Genomic DNA, 22,563 nt, shown 5'->3' on the forward strand with positions numbered 1-22,563 from the left:
AGAGTCTCTGGTCCATCGCCCACCTGCTCTGACAAAATCTGCATCTAACTGGATCTGCAGACCCCTCCTGTGCACAGGACCATCATTTCTAAGGTATCATCTGGGCACTCACAGTCTTTACCAAGTTTCACAGGTGATCTGATGTACAAGAGGGTGACACCCCTGTGACAAGAGGTCCTGTTGTCGCTCCAGGGCTCCTGCTCTGATAGAAAAAGCCAGGAGGGATAAGAGAGGCTTAAGGGGGATGCTACTGTGCACCCACCGCGGAGCTGTGGGGAATGCCACGGACACTCAGAGTTCCCACGGTCTGAAATCTAGAAGGAAGGTAACAGGGATGGAGAGAATAGGAAAGAGGGAGGGGAAGGGAAAGGGCAGGTTCTGAGCAGAAACCCCGCCCCTAGCCCACGTGACTGGGGAAATGTTCTTGACTTGAGCCCTTACCACACCTGGAAAAGGACAGCAGATCTCACCTCAGCAGAGCGGTGCCTGTGAGCATTTCTGGAATCCAAGCTCTTCTCGCGGAGGTGGGGTCAGAGCAGGCAGCAGTCACCATGGAGTCCCCCTCAGCCCCTACCAGCAGAGGGCGCGGCCCCTGGCAGCGGGTCCTGCTGGCCGGTAAGGAGGGGACAGTCCCTGGGGGAGGACAGGAGACAGTGACTGCCTGGGGTGTCCTGGGGAGGACAGCGCTCTGAGGGGGGGGGCTGCTGTTTTGACCTGGGGAGAGGACATGAGAGCAGAGAAGGACGGGGGAGAGGGCGCAGCTACAGGAAAATCTCATGATCTAGAAGTGGTGAGGAGCAGGAGAACCTCAATTATAGTAAATTTTACAAGTTATTCATTACTGGAAAGTAATTTCTGAAAACTGATGATAATAACAATTTATGTCAGGGCAACACAAGAAAGACTTAAGCAGGGGCGCTAAACACTGCCCTTACCACCAACCTCAGAAATGGGCAGGAGGTGCCGGGCCCTGGCACACTCATTCACCCACAGGTGTGTGCGGCCTGCTACGGGCACTGCGCGACAACAGGAGCAGACAAGCCCCTCCCACATGGAGCTCCTGTTCTATGGGGAGGAGAGGACTAGGAAAGATCTAGATGTGAGGTCAGGTACCCACCAGTGTCAGAGAGGGAACAGAGCAGGGACAGTCAGAAACTGAAGACAGAGGAGCTTTTTTTTTTTTTTTTTTTTAACACAGAGGAGCTTTAAGGGAGGTGGTCAGCCAAGGTATCTCCCAAGATGTCCCTGAATATCAGCAGGGGTCTGAGGGCAGTGAGGGGGTGAGCTGGGTGACACCTGGGGAAGAGGTTTCAAAACAGAAGGAATAGCAGATTCAGAGGTGCTAAAGTAATGCTGGCCATGCTGTTCACTTTCACCATAGGAGACACGCTCACACTCAAACTCACACACACACACACACACACACACACACACACACACCAAGTCTGAGAGATGAGAGACTTGCTCAGGACCCAGGGTCTCATTTTCCCATTCCAATGCATAGATCCAAACATTGATCAATTTCTCTTTACTACTAGTGTCACTTTTAACCTTTTGGAGCCCGCCCACCACTGCCAAACTCACTATTGAGTCAGTGCCATCCAATGCGGCCGAAGGGGAGGACGTGCTTCTCCTTGTCCGCAATCAGACTGAGGATTATGCAGGCTATTCCTGGTACAAAGGGGAAGTTGTGGACAGCAACCATTTGATTGCATCATATGTAGTAGCCACTGCAGAAAGTACCCCAGGGCCTGAATACAGTGGCCGAGAGACAATATACCCCAATGGATCCCTGCTGCTCCAGAATGTCACCCTGAAGAACACAGGATACTACACCCTAAACGCCATAAAGAAAAATTTTCTGAGTGAACAAGGAACTGGACAGCTCCGTGTTTACCGTGAGTGATTGCTCTCTGACCCCTGGGTGTCGGGTGGGGAGAATTCTACTCCACACACAGGACGGACAGCCCTGGGATCTGCCTCCACCGCTCTCTGCATCACGGTCCAGGTTGGGTTTGGGCATTTAGTGCAGGACACACACAGTGGAGACAAACTTCCTAAGATCACAGCCCCCTTCCCGGGTTCCACCCCTGCAGACATTCACCACAGAGAGAAGGGCCATTCTGTCGGGAGTAACTCAGGAGAGGGAGACCAGGCTCAGTCCACACCCTGGTCCCTCCCCATGACCATGACTCTGAGAAAGACCCTGCAGGGCTTGGTCAGGCCTGACCTGTGGGGTCCCCTAGGATCCTCACAGATCTCAGAGGGGGCAGTCATTCTCAGACCCCTGTCCCAGGGCTCCTGACTCCAGGGACCCTGGGGAGCCTGTGTCAGGTTGGGTTTGATCTGTGGAAAGGGCTGACTAGGACCAATAATTTCCCAGGTGCCTGAGTCCCAAGGCTCCTAAGCTGCTGGTCACCAGCCAGGGCTCAGCCCATGACCCACATCTGGGCAGGAATGGGGCCTGGTCCTTCACCTGAGACTATATATGGGGAACACATGTAGACCGAGTTCCCGGGCCATTAGCCAACTGCCCTGGGGGCCATAGCAGACCACAGAGGCAGGTCAGCGTCCTCAGGGAGGGACAGGGAGATGCTCCTCAAAGCTCCTCATCCACAAGGAATCAGGCCAGGACGTTGTCTCTCATGGACGCAAATAATAACAGATGCTGTTCACTTGGGCAGCTCCTCTATTCCAAGCTTTAGGTCAGAAAATTGCAAAAGATTTAAGGTTCATTCACAGGCAACATGGCGAGCCTGAGACCATTTACCATTCATCCTGTTTTCTGCAGGGGAAACCCAGTTACGGGGGATACACTCCCCGTCAGTCACAGACTGTGACTCGCCAGCCTGAGTCATGGCCAGGTTGTCCTGCAGTCGTAGCTCCTCCTCTCCTCCCGGCGAGGGGCCTGGCTGTGCATGTGTAGACCCTGAAACCAGCTGTTGGTTCAAATCCTCTCTTAGCTGTCCCCAGCTCACGGGGAGAGATTCTGGTCTGGGGAATGAAAGCAAGTGGAGAATTGATCTGTTTTTACTCCAGAACCAAATTTCCTGCAGGAACAATCAGACCCGGTGCTGGGAAGGCCCAGGCCTCCCGCTCAGGGGGCCGATCCACACCTCCCTGCCTTGGACTTGAATCTCTTCTTTATTTCCTGATGTCTGGGTGTCACTCCCACAGGACATAAAGGAAAGCACTTTGCTTCTCACTCCCCACTCTCCACCTGCAACCAGCTCAGAGACAACATGTGACAGACACTCAGTTGCTTTTCATGAAGAAGGAAAGATTATGATGAATGGATGAATGAGTGATTCATAATCTCTACAAAGACTAGAACATGGATGTAGGGTCCTAGGTTTTGGCCAGGCCTGTTCCCTGTCCCTCTAGGGGCTGAGACCCATGATTCATTCCTATGACCACCGACCCCTAATACCCCTCCAGGAACCAAGTCCCATGGTGACTGTGGAGCTGTTTGGCTGTGGGAGGGTTTTCCAGGCTGCACTGCTTCTGCCCTGGGACAGCCATGCTCTTTTGATCTGTGGGGTCCTTGAAGACACCTGTAACCCTGACTGCGCACCACACACGTTTCTGGCTCTCTGTTCTTCCCATAGCCCTCATCTGCCTCCTTCACTCCTGCCACACTGTCCTGCTCTGTTCTGCTTCCTCCACCCTGCAGTCTCCCCAGATTCTGACACTAACACCTGCATCTAATCCCGCTCTCCTGGGCAATAGGAAAGGACACAGAAATCAGTTGTTGCTACAGCCCCTGGCTCCATCATGAGGCAGTTTCCCAGGGCACTGGAAGAAAGAGCTTCCACTGTGTCACCATCCAGGGCTCCTTCCCTCTGTGAGGCCAATAAGAGGAACAGGCCACATGACAGGGACATGTAAACCATTGATCCACTCTCTGTATGACTCAACCAGGGAGGCAAAGGCAGAAGAGTCAGGTCTTGGTCCCCAAAAGCACAAGGCTCACTTCACCCCTGAATCATGACTCACATCTTTGTCCTGGTGAAGCTCCCGTTCCTCCCATTAGCCCCCCAAATCTTCCCAAGGTGAGATGGTGACTGTGTACAATCTGACAGGTGCACAGCCTAGTTCACACACGAGTGTCCTCATGATGACACTTTCACCATAGAGCAGGATCCGCTCAGACAGTGAGATCCACCAGCCCTGTCCCTTCTCTTAGATGCTCTATGTTTGAATGAGTTTAGTCAACCTCCGTTCTGTTTCCTGAATTAGGAAGAAGAGGAAGAACGCATGCCACATGCCTGTGCAGGGCTCCTCCCCATTTGCCTGACTGTCCAGAGAAACTGGTGACAGGGACCTTCTTCCTAAATTTACTAACGTAACACATCTTTTCGACCCATTTGCTATCATTCCTCCCTTTCTACAACAGACACACCTATACTTGCCCTCCGGTCCCTTCCGTCCTCTTAGCAGGACTCACGTCCTCTCCCCCCAGGGAGTCACTATTTCACACCCGCAGTGGTATCTCCCTTCGGTCACAGTGTGACCCTGGTTGGACTGCAGAACTTGGTCTATGCCCTTCAGGGGTCTCTAGGCAGAGATTCCTCCAAAAGCTGGTCTTAGATATTTGGGGCACTATAATGATTTTCGTATGTTCTTTCACAATTTAACTCAAGTTTCTATCTCATAACTGCCAAACACAAACGGTCTGTGAGGGTCATGTTTTCAGCAAGTTCAAGTTCCCACACTTTACACATGTCACCCTTCTGCACCTGCTGTTGTCTGAGTATTTGAGGAGGGTCCCTGCCCTCTGCGGTGGGAGCCAGGACATGAAAGGTCAAGGGCAGAGAGCACGGCTCTGATGCCAAAGCCAGCGAGCTCCCGCCACCCCCCTCTCTTTTCCGAGTCATTCCTGAACTCCGCTCCCACCTTCCTGGGGTCACTGTCTCACGCCAGTCACCAGGGAGCCCCTGGGCAGACCGCCCCACCTCGTGATCGCAGCCTGAGAACTGACTGACCGCTACACTTGCTCTGGTCCTCCCCCCGTGTTGTTCCTGCTCAAACCCCAGTTCCAGGTCGCACTGCTGGTCTCCTCGGGATGTGAGGACTGGGATGGGCCGTCACTGCTCCCCTCTGGGATGACCTGGGGACGTGAGGCCTCAGTGCAAACACATGCCCCCCCCCCCGCCCCCGGCAGACTAGGTCTGTGTGCTCAAAGGGACTCAGCCCCGTGCATTCCAGGTGAGATCCCGAGGTCGCTCAGGCAGTCAGCCGGTCCGAGAAGAACCAGAACCAGTGCTGAGTGCACTCTGATCCCAGCCCTATGTCTTTGCGTGATCAAACCCTGATACTTAATTGTCACCTGAGAAAGTCAGTGCTTTCCCCTGGACGTAGGGCTGGCAGGCTTACGGGCTCTGAGCACTCAGACCCTCATGCGTTTGTTTGTCTTGAGATACACAGACCTAAGGACTCAAGTTAACTGAGAGGTGAGAGGTGTCAACTCTGGTTGAAGGAGCCTTTGGAGGAACAAAGGCACCACACAGAGCAATGTTCTCTCTGTTATCTGCACAGCGGAGTTACCCACACCCAACATCACAAGCAACAGCTCCAGCCCCGAGGAGCACAAGGACCCTGTCGTGCTAACGTGTGAATCTCATAATCAAGACGCCACCTACCTGTGGCGGATCAACAGTCAGAGTCTGCCGGACAGCACCAGGCTGGAGCTGTCCGAGGACAACAGGACTCTCACTTTACTTCATGTCACAAGGAATGACACGGGACCCTATGAGTGTGAAACCCGGAACCCAGTGAGTGTCAGCCGCAGTGACCCATTCTACCTGAATGTTCTCTGTGAGTAATTCTGTCCTTACCTGGCCCAAGCTGATGCCCAAATCCACACTCCCGAGGCCAGGCCACATTCGTCCCTCTCAGGGGTAACTTAATGGACCCTCACTCCAAACACCCAGGGTGGCCACGCCTCTGTCCCAGGCAAATCCAGGCAGGGCTCAGGGTTGGGACACACAGGTTTATGTCTCAGATTCAGGTTCAGTGAACACAGAGGGCGATCACTGGGACTTTTTAAAAGACTTTATTCATTGATTTTATGGGGGGTGGGCAAGAAACATCAATTCCTGCTGCTTCACTTGAGTTGTTCATTGATTGCTTGCCACATGTGCCTTGACCAGGCAAGCCCAGGGCCTCAAACCAGTGACCTCAGCACTTCAGGTTGACGCTCTAGCCACTGCACCACCACAGGCCAGGCTGGTTGAGACTTTTTAAGACAAGGCTGAGACCTAGCTCAGAGAGACAGTGTAGCACTTACACAGACAGGGAGTCTCCCCCTACCTCTGATGACATCTCGTGTGGCTTTGTTCTGTTTGCTCCAGATGGCCCGGACACCCCCACCATTTCCCCCTCAGACTCCCATTACCTACCAGGAGCAAACCTCAGCCTCTCCTGCCACGCAGCCTCTAACCCGCCCCCACAGTATTCCTGGTTTATCAATGGGAGGCCCCAGCAATCCACACAGGAGCTCTTTATCCCCAACCTCACTGTGAATGATAGTGGATCCTATGCCTGCCTCGCCCATAACTCTGCCACTCGCCTCAACAGGACCACCGTCAAGAATCTCACTATCTCTGGTAAGTGCCTCCTGGACCATCGGCTCCGAACTCTGGGGTGGAGGTCTGCCTGGTTTTCAAAAAGCACCCTGGACGTTATCTCCCATCCTCTGGCCTCGGACACAAGGAAATCACAAATTCTCCCCCTGAACCCCCCACTGCATCCCTGTAGACTCCTCCTCCCCTTGCTCTTCTGGTTTCTAACCACAGAGCTGGGGCCCAGACTTGGAAAGTGAGGAAGGGGTCTCTCAGCCACAGAGAGCCCCATGTGGTGGAGGGGTCTTCACAGAGGGTTAGAAACAAACACCCTCAAGGTCAAGTTGCTTCTGTCACTAACACATTTCATCTGTCATCTCTTTTCTGTTACCTACTCCATGTGCTACAGGAACATGCAAGGCTTTGAATCAAACTCACCTCTTTTTTCCCAAACAATAGGATGAAAGCACCCCGGAGGTGGGGTGAGCAGGACAGACCCTGCTGTCTGCTCTGCTCCAGGCTCACCCGGTCACTGACTCTGCTCTGCTGCCATCTGTGCTGGGACAGGGGCCCATAGAGTAGTTGCACGGGTGGCCTGTCCTTAATCTGGCCACCACTGACAGGAGAGCCTCCCTCAGACCAGGCTGCACGGAGATGGCAAGAGAGCAAACCACAGGGTTTCTCCTCTGAGCTGGGTCCTGGCTCTGAAGCCACCAGCTGCATAACGCTGTGCGTCACCAGCGTGTCCGATATTCCAGAGAGCGGTGAGCAATGTTGCACACTCTGTGGTGGGATTCAGCCGGCTCACACCGGTTCGGCAGAACCAATTCCTAATTTTTTGTTGAGTTTAGCAAACCGGTTGTTAAAATGGCACTTGTAATCAGTGTTCTAAGGTGGGCACCTGGGCAGCCCCCCAATGTGGAAATCACAAATTTACATTCCTTCCTCTTTTTTAATTTTCACCTGCCCAACAGCATATTCTAAGCACCTGTAGTAATGTCCATTCTGTCCATAGGTGAAAAAAATATGACAGAACTATGCTTGTAATATTTATTATTCATTTCATAAAACTCATTATACCTTTGATAAATAAAATACTACATTTTAATTCCCTCACATTTGTTACTTTGGAAGGAAGTGAGGATGTAATACAGAAATACCTTTTTATTTTTTTGTATTTTTCTGAAGCTAGAAACGGGGGGAGACAGTCAGACTCCCGCATGCCCCTGACCAGGATTCACCCGGCACGCCCACCAGGAGGCGAGGCTCTGCCCACCAGGGGGCGATGCTCTGCCCCTCCGGGGCGTCGCTCTGCCGTGACCAGAGCCACATTAGCGCCTGGGGCAGAGGCCAAGGAGCCATCCTCAGCGCCCGGGCCATCTTTGCTCCAATGGAGCCTTGGCTGCGGGAGGGGAAGAGAGAGACAGAGAGGAAGGAGAGGGGGAGGGGTGGAGAAGCAGATGGGCGCTTCTCCTGTGTGCCCTGGCCGGGAATCGAACCCAGGACTTCTGCACGCCAGGCCAACGCTCTACCACTGAGCCAACCAGCCAGGGCCGGAAATATCTTAAATAAGAGCTTTACTGTTTTTTGTCAGGTATTATTTAATATTTTTTCATTAATATTTTAAAACTCTTATAACAAATCTAGTTTTGTGTTCCTTTTTTACTGTTCTTATACAAGTATTAAATGCATGAAATAATAAACTACCTTTTGGTATATCCTTTTTTATACTTAAAACGGTCATTAGGGCAGAGAACCGAGTTGTTAAATTATTTGAATCGCACCACTGTGCACACTTGACAGATAGATAGATTCATCCATGAAGTCCCTTTTACGGGACAGAAGGAGCAGTGCCACGAGTTTCTAGTGTATGGAGAAGGCTAAGATTACCGGCCTTTTGTTAAAATCATAACTACTCTTCAGTGACTTCCTTTCTTCTCTGTGATACTCAATCCACAGGCCAGGAAGTGAAAGTCCTACTCAGATTTAAAAATTCTTTAGATTGGAACTTCTCCAGGTCCTAAAGTGCTGTTTGGGTTGTTCTCATTCTTTAATAAATTATTTAACAAAAGGCAAATGCCTTCCCATCTCTATGTATGGCCACCAACCAAGAGGGGGGTCTGACTTTCTTTTTTTTTTTTTTCTCTCCGAAGCTGGAAACGGGGAGAGACAGCCAGACAGACTCCCGCATGCGCCCTACCGGGATCCACCCGGCACGCCCACCAGGGGCGACGCTCCGCCCCTCCGGGGCAACACCCCTCCGCGACCAGAGCCACTCCAGGGCACTGGGGCAGAGGCCACAGAGCCATCCCCAGCGCCTGGGCCATCTTTGCTCCAGTGGAGCCTTGGCTGCGGGAGGGGAAGAGAGAGACAGAGAGGAAGGAGGGGGGATGGAGAAGCAAATGGGCGCCCCCCCTATGCACCCCGGCCGAGAACCGAACCCGGGTCCCCCGCACGCCAGGCGGACGCTCCACCGCCGAGCCAACTGGCCAGGGCGAGGGGTCTGACTTTCCAGAAATTCACAGGAAGCTCTAGGAAAGAATCACACAAAAGTCAATGGGTAAAAAAATTCCACCAGATGATGAGGATGCTGGACATGTGGGCTGAGAGGAGGTTCCGATGCTAATACTCCAGATGCCCAGAGAGACAGGTCAGGGGTCATCCTGAGGTAATCTAGAGGTAAGAGGGGAAGATATGGTTGTATCGTTATAGATTGTCACCTGAACAGAGATACTTGTCTTGAAGAGGTCAGGGTCATCCTCTGGTGACCACTACAGCGCTCGCTGGGACTGTGAGTGGCTGAGATATCTGAGAAAGGAGCCGTCTTGGTCAGTCACCTCCTCTGTGTCTCCACAGAGCCTGTGGGGAAGCCCTCCATCCAAGCCAGGAACAACACAGTCACAGAGCATAAGGACACCGTGGTCCTCGCCTGTCTCACAAATGACACGGGGATCTCCATCGGGTGGATCTTCAATAACCAGAGTCTGCGGCTCACGGAGAGGATGAAGCTGTCCCAGGGCAACAGCACCCTCACCATCGACCCCGTCAGGAGGGAGGATGCTGGGGATTATCAGTGTGAGGTCTCCAACCCCGTCAGTTCCAGAAAAAGTGACCCCTTCAGGCTGGGCGTGCTTTGTAAGTGACCTCTTGCTCCATCCTACACCTTCCTGGGAGGATTGCTCTACCAGTGTTGTGCGAAATGGACAGACATCACAGGGGCAGAATGTCAATCAGGAGAGCATTACAGTAAACAGAAGGGCCAAGTAGTTAGGGGTTCAGTCTCTGAACCAAATATACCCCTGTCTGAGGCTGATGCTTGAGTACTGAGCTATTTTTAGTGCCTGGGTCTGCTGCTCTCAGACCAACTGCGCTATCCTCAGCACCCAGGGCCACATTCAAACCAGTTGAGCTACTGGCTACAGGAGGAGAACAAGGAGAGAAGGGGGAGAGAAGCAGATGGTCTCCTCCTGTGTGCTCTGACAGGGAATCGAACCCAGGACAGCCATACACCTAACCAACACTCTATCCATTGAGCCACCAGCCATGGCTAGATTTACCTCTTTTTCTTTTTTAATTTAGTGAGAGGAGGGGAGGCAGAGACAGACTCCCGTATGCACCCTGACCAAGATCCCCCTGGCAAGCCCACTAGGGGGCGATGCTCTGCCCATCTGGGGCATTGCTCTGTTGCTCAGTAACTGAGTCCTTCTTAGCGCCTGAGGTGGAGGCCATGGAGCCATCCTCAATACTCAGGGCAAACTTGTTCCAATCGAGTTATGGCTGAAGGAGAGAAAGAGAGAGAAGCAAGAGGGAGAGGGGTGGAGAAGCAGGTGGGGTGCTTCTCCTGTGTGCCCTCACTGAAAATCGAACCCAGGACATCCACACACTGGGGCAATGCTCTACCACTGAGCCAACTGGCCAGAGAAGATTTACCATTTTCAAGTGTACAGCTCAGTGGCATTAAGTACATTCATATTGTGCAATCATTACCGCTATCCACTGAAAACTTTTTGAATATGACTATTCTAGATACTTCGTATAAGTGGAATCATATATTTGCCCTTTTGTGTGTGGCTTAATGTCTTCAAGATTCATTCATGTTGTAGCATGTATCACAGTTCCACTCCCTTTGAAGGCTGAGTAATATTCCCTTTATGTATCCAACACATTTCATTTATCTTCACCTGCCCTTAAAGTTCCTTTGCCTATTGTGAATAATGCTGCTATAAACAAGGAAGGGTGCACAAAAATCTGTTCAAATCCCTGCTTTCAATTCTTTTGAGTATATACCCAGAAGTAGAATTGCTGATCAAACAATAGTCCTTTGTTCAATTTTTTGATCAATTGCCATACCAGCCCTGACCAGACAGCCTGATTGGTTGGAGCATTGTCCGGAGGTACAGAAGTTCCTGGTTCAATCCCCAATCAAGGCACATACAGGAATGTATTTATGTTTCCCCCACCTCTTTCTCTCTCTCCCCCTACCATTTCTCAAAGAATAAGAAAAAAACTGCCATATCATTTCCCACAGTGGCCACACCACTTTATATTCCGGCCAATAAAGCACAGAAGTTCCAATTTTTCCCCATCTTTCCAACACATTGTTTTCTGGGGTTTTTTTATTTGTTTGTTTTGTTTTGTTTTTAGTAATAGTCATCTTAATGGGTGTGAGGTGGTATCTCACTGTGGTTTTGATTTGCATTTCCCTAATAATTAATGATGCCAAGCATCTTTTCATATGCTTATTGTCCATTTGTATATCTTCTTTGAAGAAATATTTATTCAGTTCTTCTGGCAATTTTTAATTGTTTTTTATTGTTGTTGAATAGTTATTTTTATATTCTAGATATTAATTCTTAATCAGATATATGCTTTTCAAATATTTTCTCCCATTCTGTATGTTGCTTTCTCACTTTGTTGACAGTGTCCTTTGATGCACAAAGGTTTTTAATTTTGATAAAGTCCAATTTATCTATTTTTCCTTTGTTGCCTGTGCCTTTGGTTGCCTATCTGAGAAATCATTGCCAAACCCAGAGTCGTAAAGCTTTCACCCTATGTTCTCTCCTCAGAGTTTTTTAGGTTTAACTCTCACATTTAGACCTTTGATCCATTGAGTTAATTTTTTTGTATATGGTGTTAAGTAAGGGGTCAATTTTATTCTTTTGATGGATATTCAGTTTTCATAGTACCATTTCTTTGGTGTGGTTTTTTTGTGTGTGTGTGGTTTTTTTGTTTGTTTGTTTCCAAAGTTAGAAGCGGGAAGGCAGTCAGACAGACTCCCGCATGTGCCCAACCAGGATCTAGAGATCCACCTGGCATGCCTACCAGGGAAGGATGCTCTGCCCATCTGGGGCGTTGCTCCGTTGCAGCCGGAGCCATTCTAGTGCCTGAGGGAGAAGCTATGGAGCCATCCTCAGTGCCCGGGCCAACTTTCCTCCAATGGAGTCTTGGCTGCAGGAGGGGGAGAGAGAGAGAGGGGAAGGAGAGGGGGAAGGGTGGAGAAGCAGATGGTGCTTCTCCTGTGTGCCCTGACCAGTAATCGAACCCGGGACTTCCACGTGCCAGGCTGACACTCTACCACTGAGCCAACGGGCCAGGGATTTTTTTCTTTTCTTTTTTTAAGTGAGAGATGGGGAGGCAGAGACAGACTCTCACATACACCCTGACTGGGACTCACCCAGCAAGCTTCCTACCAGGTGATGCTCTGTCCATTTCGGCTGCTGCGCCATTGTTCACCAACTGAGCTATTTTAGCACCTGAGGCAAGGCCATGGAGCCATCCTCAGTGCCCGGGGCCAACTTTGCTCAACCATTCGAGCCATGGCTGCGGTGCAGAAGAGGAAAAGAGAGGGGGACCATATATGCAAGAGCTTATTTCTGGGCTTTCTATTCCATTGGGCTGTATGTCTGTCTTTATGCTAGTACCTCACTGTTTTTATATAACTTTATAGTAAATTTTGAAATCAGAAAGTGTGAATCCTCCCACTTTGTTCTTCTTTTTTGTTTGTTTTGGCTATTTGTGGTCTTCTGAAATTCCATATGAATTGAAGGATAAATTTTTTTATTTTTGCTTCAGACTTTTCAGAGGGATGTTGGTAGGGATCACACTGGGTCTACAGGTCACTCTGGGCAGTGCTGTCATCTCAGCAGCAGTAAATCTTCCAGTCCCTGAGCACAGAATGTCTTCCCAGTTATTTATGTCTAATTTTTTTCAGCAGTGTTTTTTGTAGTTGTTCAGTAGGTAAGTTTTTAACCTCCCCGGTTAACTTAACTCCTAAGTATTTAATTAGTTTTTATGCTATTGTAAATGGAACTTTCTTAATTTTCTTTCTGAATTGTTCATATATAGAAACACAACTGATGTTTACATGTTCATTTAGTATCCTGCAACTTTGCTGAATTTATTAGTTGAAACAGTTTTTTTTGTGGGATCTTTGTAGTTTTTCTATATATAAGGTCATATCATAATCAGACAGAGATAATTTTGCATCTTCCTTTCCAATTTGGATGACTTTTATTTCTTTTTCTTGCCTAATTACTGCCTAGGACTTTCAATACCGTTTTGAATAGAAATGTCAAAAGCAAGCATTTTTGTCTTGTGCCCAATCTTAGGGAAAAAACTTTCAGTTTTTAACCACTGAGAATGATGTTAGCTGTGGAGTTTTTATAAATGTCCTTTATTGTATAGAGGTAGTTTCCTTCTATTCTTTGTTTGAGTGTTTTTTTTTCTTCTTTTATTTTATTCTGAAGCTGGAAATGGGGAGAGACAGTCAGACAGACTCCCGCATGCGCCCGACCGGGATCCACCCAGCACGCCCACCAGGAGGCGAGGCTCTGCCCACCAGGGAGCAATGCTCTGCCCCTCCGGGGCTCGCTCTGCCGTGACCAGAGCCACTCTAGCGCCTGGGGCAGAGGCCAAGGAGCCATCCCCAGCGCCCGGGCCATCTTTGCTCCAATGGAGCCTTGGCTGCCGGAGGGGAAGAGAGAGACAGAGAGGAAGGAGGGGGGGTGGAGAAGCAAATGGGCGCTTCTCCTATGTGCCCTGGCCGGGAATCGAACCCGGGTTCCCCACACGCCAGGCCAATCTCTACCTCTGAGCCAACCGGCCAGGGCCTGTTTGAGTGTTTTTTATCATGAAAGGATATTGAATTTTGTCAAATGCTTATACTGATTTATTCTTCTTACTACTTACAGATCTAATCATATTTTTTATTTCTTTGTGATTCCATCTTCGTAGGTTTTGTGCTTCTAGGAATCTTTCCATTTCATCAAAGTGATCCAATTTGTTAGCATACAATTATTCATAGTACTATTATAATTATTTTTTTCTTTTTTGTAGCAAGAGAGAGGTAGAGGGGGAGAGAGAGAGGGGGGCAGACAGGCAGGAAGGGAGAACAAGAAGCATCAACTCATAGTTTTGGCACTTTAGTTGTTCATTGATTGCTTCTCATATGTGCCTTCACGGGGTGTGGGGGAGGGCTCCAGCTGAGCCAGTGACCCCTTACACAAGCCAGCAACCTTATGCTCTTGCTATCAACCTTCAACTTCAAGTCAGTGACCATAGGGTCATATCTATAATACCACACTCAAGCCAAATGAACCCATGCTTAAGCCACCGACCTTGGGGTTTCAAACCTGGGCCTTCAGTGTCCCAGACTGACACTCTATCACTATACCCACCACCTGATCAAAAAATTATAATTCTTATTTGTTCTGTAGAACTGGTCCCCACTTTCACTTCTGATTTTAGAATGTGAATCTTCTTTCTTTTTTTCTTAGTCTAGTTAAAGGTTTGTCAATTTTGCCTATCATTTTTTGAGGAACCAACTTTTTGGTTTCATTGATTTTTTTTTTTTTTTTTTTTTTTTTTTTAGGTGAGAGGAGGGGAGATAGTGAGGAAGACTCCAGCATGCTCCCCAACCGGGATCCACCCGGCAACCCCATCTGGGGCTGATGCTCAAGTACCGAGCTATTTTTAGCATGTGAGGCTGACCCGCTTGGACCAACCGAGCTATCCTCAGAACCCTGGGTCACAATCGAACCAGTGGGGCCACTGGCTGCAGGAGGGGAAGAGGGCGAGAAGAGGGAGAGGAAGGGGGAGAGAAGCAGATGGTTGCTTCTCCTGTGTGCCCTGACCAGGAATCAAACCCAGGATATTTTATTTATCTCCACATATATTTTATTTATCTCTACTCCAATCTTTATTATTACCTTCCATCTGCTACATTTGAGTTTAGTTAATTCTTTTTTTTCTAGTTCCTTAAGTTGTAAAGATAGGTTATTGATTTGAGAACTTTCTTCTTTTTTAAAGTAAGCACTTACAATTACAAATTTCTTGCACAAGATTTTTCACTTCCTGAGCCTCATATTCCACAAATGAAAATTACAATAAGAGTACCTGTGTCATGGTATTGTTTCACATATTTAAGGTAAAACAAATAAACCCTTAGCCAAGTGCCACACATGGCAGACATGTTCCATAAGTGTTAGCTGCTATCATTACTACGATTATCATTGGCCTCTATGAAGTCAGGGAGTCCTAGCATCAAATCCCAGCTCCACCTCTTACTAGTCATATGACTTTGGGTAAATTTTTAACCACTCTTAAGTCTCAATTTTTCATCAATAGAGTGGAAATAATGTCTATCTGACAGGGTTATTATACGAATCAAATCAACTACAAGTAAAGGAGTTGGCACATAGTAAGTACTCCATAGCACAGGGGTTGGGAACCTTTTTGGCTGAGAGAGCATGAACACCACATATTTTTAAATGTATGGCTCCGTGAGAGCCATACAACGACCCGTGTACGTTAAGCATTATCCAATAAAATTTTGGTGTTGTCCCGGAGGACAGCCATGATTGGCTCCAGCTACCCACAACCATGAACATGAGCAGTAGTTAATGAATGGATTATAATACATGAGAATGTTTTATATTTTTAACGTTATTATTTTTTTATTAAAGATTTGTCTGCGAGCCAGATGCAGCCTTCAAAAAAGCCACATCTGGTTTGCGAGCCATAGGTTCCCAACCCCTGCCATAACAGAAGCTAATATTAATATTAACCATCAATCTGAGTTGACTAGTTAGGGCAACAGAAATCAAAAAGAAGAAACAAATGCAAACTGTATTTTTTTTTTTTTTGTATTTTTCTGAAGTGAGAATCAGGGAGGCAGAGAGAGACTCCTGCATGCACCTGACTGGGATCCACCTGGCAAGCCTGCTAGGGGGCAATGCTCTGCCCATCCAGGGCATCGTTTCATTGCAACCAGAGCCATTCTAGCGCCTGAGGCAGAGGCCATGGAGCCATCCTCAGTGCCCAGGCCAACTTTGCTCCAATGAAGCCTGGGCTACAAAAGGGGACGAGAGAGAGAGAAAGGAGAGGGGGAAGGATGAAGAAGCAGATGGGCACTTCTTCCATGTGCCCTGGCTGGGAATCAAAACCAGGACTTCCACACACCAAGCCAACACTCTACCACTGAGCCAACCAGCCAGGACCAATGCAAACTATATTATATTTTATAGCAGGGAGGGCATTACACACAAAAAATATTAGGACATGGTTACTGACTAAACATGGGAAAGGAAAAAAAGGACTTCAGTACAAAGTTTCAAGCCTAGTTTGTTAGTTTTCATCCTGAGATGCAGCCAAGGTGGCCTTAGACATACACAGTATTTATTGAGAAAAATGCCTTTGAAGGAAAGGGGGATGCAAGTGCAGGAGCCCAGGAGGTCCTCAGTCCGTGATGCAGACCTGACTCGGGCAAAGGGAGAAGGGACGACAGTTCTAGGTTGCAGGGCAGTTCTCTGAGTGTCTGCAAGGCTGATGGGCAGTCCTTGAGCTACAGTCACCCATCAGAGGAAAACTGTTTCTCACAGAGTTGGGCTTGTTTTGTACCCTTGCTGGGAGCTGGTCCATTCACCACTTTCCGTCAATGCAGCCCCCACCACAGGAGACCTCAGACGCATATATTCATGCCTGCCACACCTGGTACACAGAAACACATGCAATCATGAAATGGTGAAGACTTATAACTTACAGAATGGCAATCGCCTCCAAAGCTCCAAAAATATCTGAGTGCAGAAAGGCCAGGATGGAATTGTAGCAAGTCTGACCACCAACCTAGAAATAGAGTGGGAGGGAAAACCACAAGGATGTAGTGAGCAAATCACCTCACAGCAGCCTTCCCACAGAAAATGTACTTCTTGGAGAATAAGTAAAGACTGTTTGTGTTCAGAGTTGTTTCCCAGGGCACCCCACTGTAAAATAATGTCACCTTCATTCATTCTTCTCTTTTCTACCCATTACAGATGATCCAACACCACCAAATCCTGGCCTCTCAGACGGGGCTATTGCGGGCATCGTGATTGGAGTCCTGGCCGGGGCAGCTCTGATAGCGGCCCTGGTGTACTTTCTGTACATCAGAAAGACTGGAGGGTAGGTGGCCTTCCCTCTCGTCCCGCTTTGCCAACGGCTAACCGCCGGGCTTGCGGGAGGGAAGCCTTCCCCTTCGTCTCTGGGCTGGCTCCACTCCTGGTCCTTCCTAAACCCCAGCTTGTCAGCACTAATCCCTGTGGCCTCTTCCTCACTGCTCTTCAAGCTTCCCGTACCCCGCTCTCCCTGGGACTTGGTTACTTCCATTCCCTTCTGGATTAGACCGGGCAGATCCAATTATGCTCCCCAGTCCGCAGTCAGGGAAGCCAAGGTCCAAGAAGGAAAAGAAATGAGGGCGCGCAAGGTGGAGCAGGAGAGACTGAGTCGTGTGCTCTGTCACATAGGAAGAGAAGGGGAAGAAAGGGCAGGCAGGAGGGGAACCTAAGAGCAGAAAGCAAAGGCTTCTTGGGCAGTCAGTAATGTGAGAATAAATACAGCATCTATCTATGAAGAGAAAGGTATCAAGGCAGAAGTGGGCTCACAAGCAGTTGCTACAGAACGGACCTACGTGGAGGTCAGGCCAGCAGGAAAGGCGTGCCCATGAGAAGGGATGGTGGGCACAGAGAAGAGGAGGCCCTAGGAGAAAAGGCAGTACTGACCTGGGCACAGGAGCAAAGACCCTGTACCTGGGCACAGCAGTCACAGTCTCTGGTATTTATTTAGGGCAAGCGACCAGCACGATCTCACAGAGCACAAACCCTCAGCCTCCAACCACAGTAAGTAAAGCCGTCGCCCAGTGAGAGCTGGCATGTTCTACCACGTGCCCTGCCCTAGCAGGGAGTCCTGGATTCCCAAATAGTCAGCACCTCCTGAATTTTTAGAACAGGTTTCTATTTCTCGACCTTAAGTCAGCATAGGTCACACCCTTTCGGCCACAAAAGGATCCACTGAGACCCAGCCGTGGGAGAAACTCCCTCGGCCAGACCAGGCAGGCCTGAGTAAGATGGACATGTTTCCCAAAGACATCCCTCACCCTTCCCGCTTCCCCTCCTGCCTCTACTACGGACGTGGGCACCCTCCTTGGTGACAGTTTCCCTGTCTGTGGCCTCTGGGTGCTGTGGGTCTCCATGCCCCTTCTCACTGCTGGTGCCTGTTGCTGAGCACACCTGGGCAAACAGTGAGGCCTTGAGCCAGAGAACATCTTCAGAAGCAGACTGAGGCCTCCGTGGCTCTACTGTCCCCTGGTGCCCCCCCCACCCCGCTGGTACTAACACCCCCCGGGTCTGGACCAGACTCTGAGGGAAGAGCATTCCTTAAGTGATCCCGGGCCACCTGCACCCCATCCTCCCACTCACACCTGCCGTCCCCCTCAGCTAGAAATCACAGCAGCTTAGGAACACCGTGGCCCTACGCCACAGGTCAACTTTGCATTTTCGTGGATTAGTAAACTCTTCTTTCTCTTCCCCAGGTCAGGGCCACTCTGACAGCGCGGCTAACAAGGTAAGCACAGCCAGTGTCATGGGCTCATTTTCCCATGGGCATACCTCTGTGTAGAATGGGTTACTCTTGAAGACACAAATGCAGTCAAATTTAGGTCAGAGTTTCTCAGTGCAGCTACAAACCGAGATGTATCTGTTAACTGTTCCCGTGGGTCTACCTCATGCAAGAGCATGTGCTCTGGCATTCTCCTCAGCCCGTGTTTGAATTGTGGTGTGACTCTTAGTAGCTCTGTGATCTTGAGCAGGCAACTTAGCCTCTTTGATTCTCTGCTCTGTCATCTGTAAAATGGGCATGCTGCCGACTTCAGACAGAAGTGGAAGGAATGAAATGAGACACAAATGCAATGCGCCAGCTTGGTGCCCAGCATGCGGGAGGAGCTGGGTCGTTCTCCTGCTCTGCCTTCGATATGGCCCAGCTCCTCCTGTGAAAGGATAACGCCCATTACCGTGGGTCTGAGGTCTGAGTCCCTTTTACTTTATAACCATTTTACCAAGTTTCTCTCACTTAGCCTTTCTAAAGAGTACACATATATATTGAAAAATGCTTAAAACAGATGTATATGTTACCAATGTATAAATTATCGTCAGGTGAACACACTTTTATAAGCAGCACTGAAATCAACAAAGCATGTCATCCGCTTGCCAAATGAAAACCTCCAGTCACTTGCCTCCAAAGAGTGACGCTATCCTGACTTCCATTGCACTAGATTAGTTTTGCCTGTTTGTGCTCTTACACTGAAAAACACAGTATCTCCTTACATGTGTCTGGTTCTTCTCATTCAACGTGGTTTTGTGAGATTCATCCATAGTCCTGTATGCATTTGTAGTTGTTTATTCTCACTGCTATATCATCGTATTCCATCGTATGAATATTATAATCTGTCCCTTCTAATGATCATTCAAAAGATGTCAGCAAGCAGAGAAAATGGGTAATAAAAGCCCATCTCCAAAGCTACTAGTTTCAAAGTGGTAAGAGGAGGTCGTGCTGAATCACACCAGACAAGGTGAGGGCCCGACCTATGACACTGACTTAACTGACTGCTGCTCATACATTTCAGATCAATGAAGTCATATATTCTTCCCTGAACTTCAAAGCCCAGGAATCAAAGATACCAACTTCAGCCTCCCCATCTTCAACAGCCACCGAAACAGTTTATTTAGAAGTAAAAATTAAGTAATGCAGCCTGCCCTGCCCACTGCACTGCTGCGAAGTCCAACTTCTCATCTCGATCACTAGGAGATCCCTCCACCCTCAGGGAAAAGAGAAGCAGCCTTTTCCTCCCCCCTGTGCCCCCTGCTCCCCTTCTCGCTCCTGGTCACAGCCCCTCCCTTCAGTGTCAACAGATGAAAAGGTACATCCGGGAGTGTGTGGGAAGCCCAACCTTCCTCTTTGCTGAAATTTGGCAAAGCAGACCTTGGGAGAGCGTAGCCAGAACCTCCCGCCCATCCCCCTTTCCTGACCTAGACTCGTTCTAACCTGCCTATCCAGCGTCCCCCCACTCCTTTCCTCCCCAGTCCTATACTGTTGGAGTCTAACATGAATTTGTCATAACCTTCAGAATTATGTCCCTATCCACTGAAATGCATGTGCCAGGGAAGAAGAGAGAGAAAAAGTAATAGTTTCTCCTATGCCTCCCAACCCCAATGTGAACCTGTCACACACAGGGAAACAAATATATAACCAGTTCTCAACAGAGGAGTTCTACACCACTGTCCACTGTCACAGTGTCTACCTGTAGGACTGGAACCTCAACACCTTGGTAATTTGCTAGAATACCACCTAAGCCCTTTGGCAAGCCTGTCTTCAGAGAAGCCACTAAAAGCAACTAGGAAAACTATAGATAATTCCCAAGGTGAAAACTGAAAGAAAGAAAAAAAGCACATGTGTTTTAATAACTTTAAGGGCTTTTATTCAAAAAATGCCTCCAGTGGGAGGGGGTTTACAGCTTTGGGGACAGTCAGTTCCTAACAGAGACAGTATGCTGGGAATTTCAGAAAAGAATCGGAGTGTTACCATCCAGAGATTATTTAAATAATTATGAAAGAATGCACAATTTAAGGTATTGGGTTTTCTCCCATTTCCCTGAGACATTTGCCATTTAATTTTTGTAACTCCCTATTTATGTAAAAGAGGTGATTTTTAATTGGCTTTGCTATGTAGACCAATCTGAGGGCCTTAAGTGAAAGAAGACACCAAAACCCCTCAAGGCTGTTATGTCAGGGGCTCCAAATACAAAAGAAGAATCAGTTTTCCTCATTCATGACTAGAATGGATCCAAGTCAGTTTCCAGGCATCTCCTGCTGATCATCAACCACCATTCGCTTTCGTGATTCCACCTGTGCATGTTCTGTCCATTGGCCCCACGCACTTTCTCAGGAAACATTGGCCTCTGCTAAGGTGCTTTTGATCCTTGGGAAGCAGGACTGAAGGGAACACTCACTCACGCTGTTGGCATTGTTTACAACCCAGAAAGCTGCTCTGGTGCTGACACTCCTTAGGCTTCTTGAACAGCTTCTGAAATTTGTTTTCTCCTGTGGGGTCTGTGAGTCCCAATGTGTCAGAAAGAAAAAGGGGGAGGCAAACGTGCTGCCCACCGAGCCTTTCACACAGATGTCTCTCTTTGGGGCTGCTGAGAGGAAGAATTGCTTGTATATGATTACTGATGCCATGCTGTGTCTGCGAGGCCCCTCAGAGAGGGTAGTTGGGAGCTCTCTGTACTTCAGTACCTCTGTCAGGGTTTTCCAACCCTGACACAGACTGCATACACTTCCCTTCATCTGTGCTAGTCTGTGTTATTTAATTTTGCCTGACTAAGGCCACTTCTGAATTATTTGTAAAATTTGCTCTATATTTATAATAAAAATTATACATCAGACATCAACATGCTGCCTCACAGTTAGTTATACTTTTGACAGTTTTTTCTTTACAGTCAGAAGAAAGAGAAATAACTGAATGGGGTGTCAAATCCTATTTCTAAGTCTACAGATATTTGATCCAGTGATCAGAGAGGTAGCTAATCCCTTGGCACACAAGCTAACAAAGCGAGTCTATCTAGAAGCAAAAGCCCACATGGCAACCTGCTTGGAAGAAAGACAATTTCATAAGTAAAATTTCCCGGCCCCTTTATGAGGGACAAATACTACTTCCCACACTGGTGGCTCCAGTGACCGAGATGCAGCCACAGAGTTTCCTTCACAGGTGTCACCACGGCTTCTGTCATGGAGAAGTCTCTCTAGCACCTTGTCTTATTGTCCACAGTTCCTTTTCTCTGCTGCTTCATAGGGTCTGAGCCCTTCAAACCCAAATAACCTTCATTTATTAGTTCTACTAAATATTAGCCTGTTAGCTCACTTCCCACATTTCTAAGTGATTGAAATGTGTGCTGTTGTCCCCTCCTCGACACCATCTCTCCTTTATCCCCAAGACGCTGGACACAGCATGAAATGACATCTGTCTCCCAGCCAAATTCACAGGTCTTTTCCCTATCCTCACGTTGTTCACTTTTACACCACCAAAGACCACAGACAATGTTTTCCACCTTGGATGTGCTCTTTCTGTCGCCCACCTCCACACTGCATCCTCAGACCCTGCCATCTCCGTCCACACCACCCTCTCCCCCAGCCCACAACCTCTCTGCAGATGGCTCCTGCATCTCCGTCTCCAGCCCCTACTGCTTCCCAGACCTCAGGACACTCATATCCAGATGCCTTCTGAAACCACTCCCCATTTTCACTGGCTTGCCCCCACAGCTCACTCACTTGTCTCAGTGACATCTCTGTTCCTTGGCCCTTGCTTTTTGTTTCCCAGACTCAATACATCGTCCAAGCCTGTTGGTTCTTTCTGAACATCTCTCAGTTGTGTCCTTCACTCCCTAAACCTACATAATCCCAGCTCTCAGCAACTCTGCTGGGGATACAACTTGACTTCTTATCTCTGGTCTCTACGGAACTGTTCCTTGCAGATCACTGCCTCATTATCTTCCTAAAAAACTGGTTCACTCTCCTACTCAAGGGTCTACTCTGGCCTGCCTTGGCCTACCAGATAAGTTCACATTTCTTCCTCACTAATACTCCTTATTCTCTTTACCACTACTCTCTGGTATAATTCCTCCATTCTAATTGGATCT

General features: G+C 48.6%; 1 protein-coding gene and 1 long non-coding RNA gene across 4 annotated transcripts in view; one reads left to right on the plus strand and one right to left on the minus strand.

The window, feature by feature from the left end:
* Positions 1-446: 446 nt before the first annotated feature.
* Positions 447-21,318, plus strand: CEACAM1 (CEA cell adhesion molecule 1). Of its 3 annotated transcripts, XM_066373583.1 has the most exons (9): positions 447-615; positions 1,539-1,898; positions 5,539-5,817; positions 6,354-6,608; positions 9,420-9,698; positions 16,874-17,000; positions 17,661-17,713; positions 18,406-18,437; positions 19,495-21,318. In XM_066373583.1, exons 1-9 carry the CDS (start codon positions 552-554, stop codon positions 19,612-19,614), a joined length of 1,569 nt encoding a protein of 522 aa, XP_066229680.1. In that variant the 5' UTR covers positions 447-551; the 3' UTR covers positions 19,615-21,318. The 3 variants fall into 3 exon arrangements, with proteins under 3 accessions (XP_066229680.1, XP_066229681.1, XP_066229682.1); XM_066373584.1 differs by lacking the exon at positions 17,661-17,713; XM_066373585.1 differs by lacking the exons at positions 16,874-17,000; positions 17,661-17,713; positions 18,406-18,437; positions 19,495-21,318 and adding an exon at positions 14,434-15,112.
* Positions 16,613-22,563, minus strand: part of LOC136398933 (uncharacterized) — a 107,436-nt gene continuing 101,485 nt past the window's right edge. The window contains exon 4 of the long non-coding RNA XR_010750068.1: positions 16,613-16,685. This is a non-coding gene — a long non-coding RNA (uncharacterized lncRNA). The remainder of the gene's footprint in view (positions 16,686-22,563) is intronic.

The sequence above is a fragment of the Saccopteryx leptura genome, chromosome 3, assembly GCF_036850995.1.
Source record: "Saccopteryx leptura isolate mSacLep1 chromosome 3, mSacLep1_pri_phased_curated, whole genome shotgun sequence".
Classification (NCBI taxonomy): Eukaryota; Metazoa; Chordata; class Mammalia; order Chiroptera; family Emballonuridae; genus Saccopteryx; species Saccopteryx leptura.

Bases quoted from the DNA above. Each gene is read 5' to 3' on its own strand.
- CEACAM1 (XM_066373583.1), top strand. From the start codon at position 552: ATGGAGTCCCCCTCAGCCCCTACCAGCAGAGGGCGCGGCCCCTGGCAG. The intron at 616-1,538 runs GTAAGGAGGGGA...CTTTACTACTAG, and splicing joins GCAGCGGGTCCTGCTGGCCG to TGTCACTTTTAACCTTTTGG. The intron at 6,609-9,419 runs GTAAGTGCCTCC...GTGTCTCCACAG, and splicing joins CAAGAATCTCACTATCTCTG to AGCCTGTGGGGAAGCCCTCC.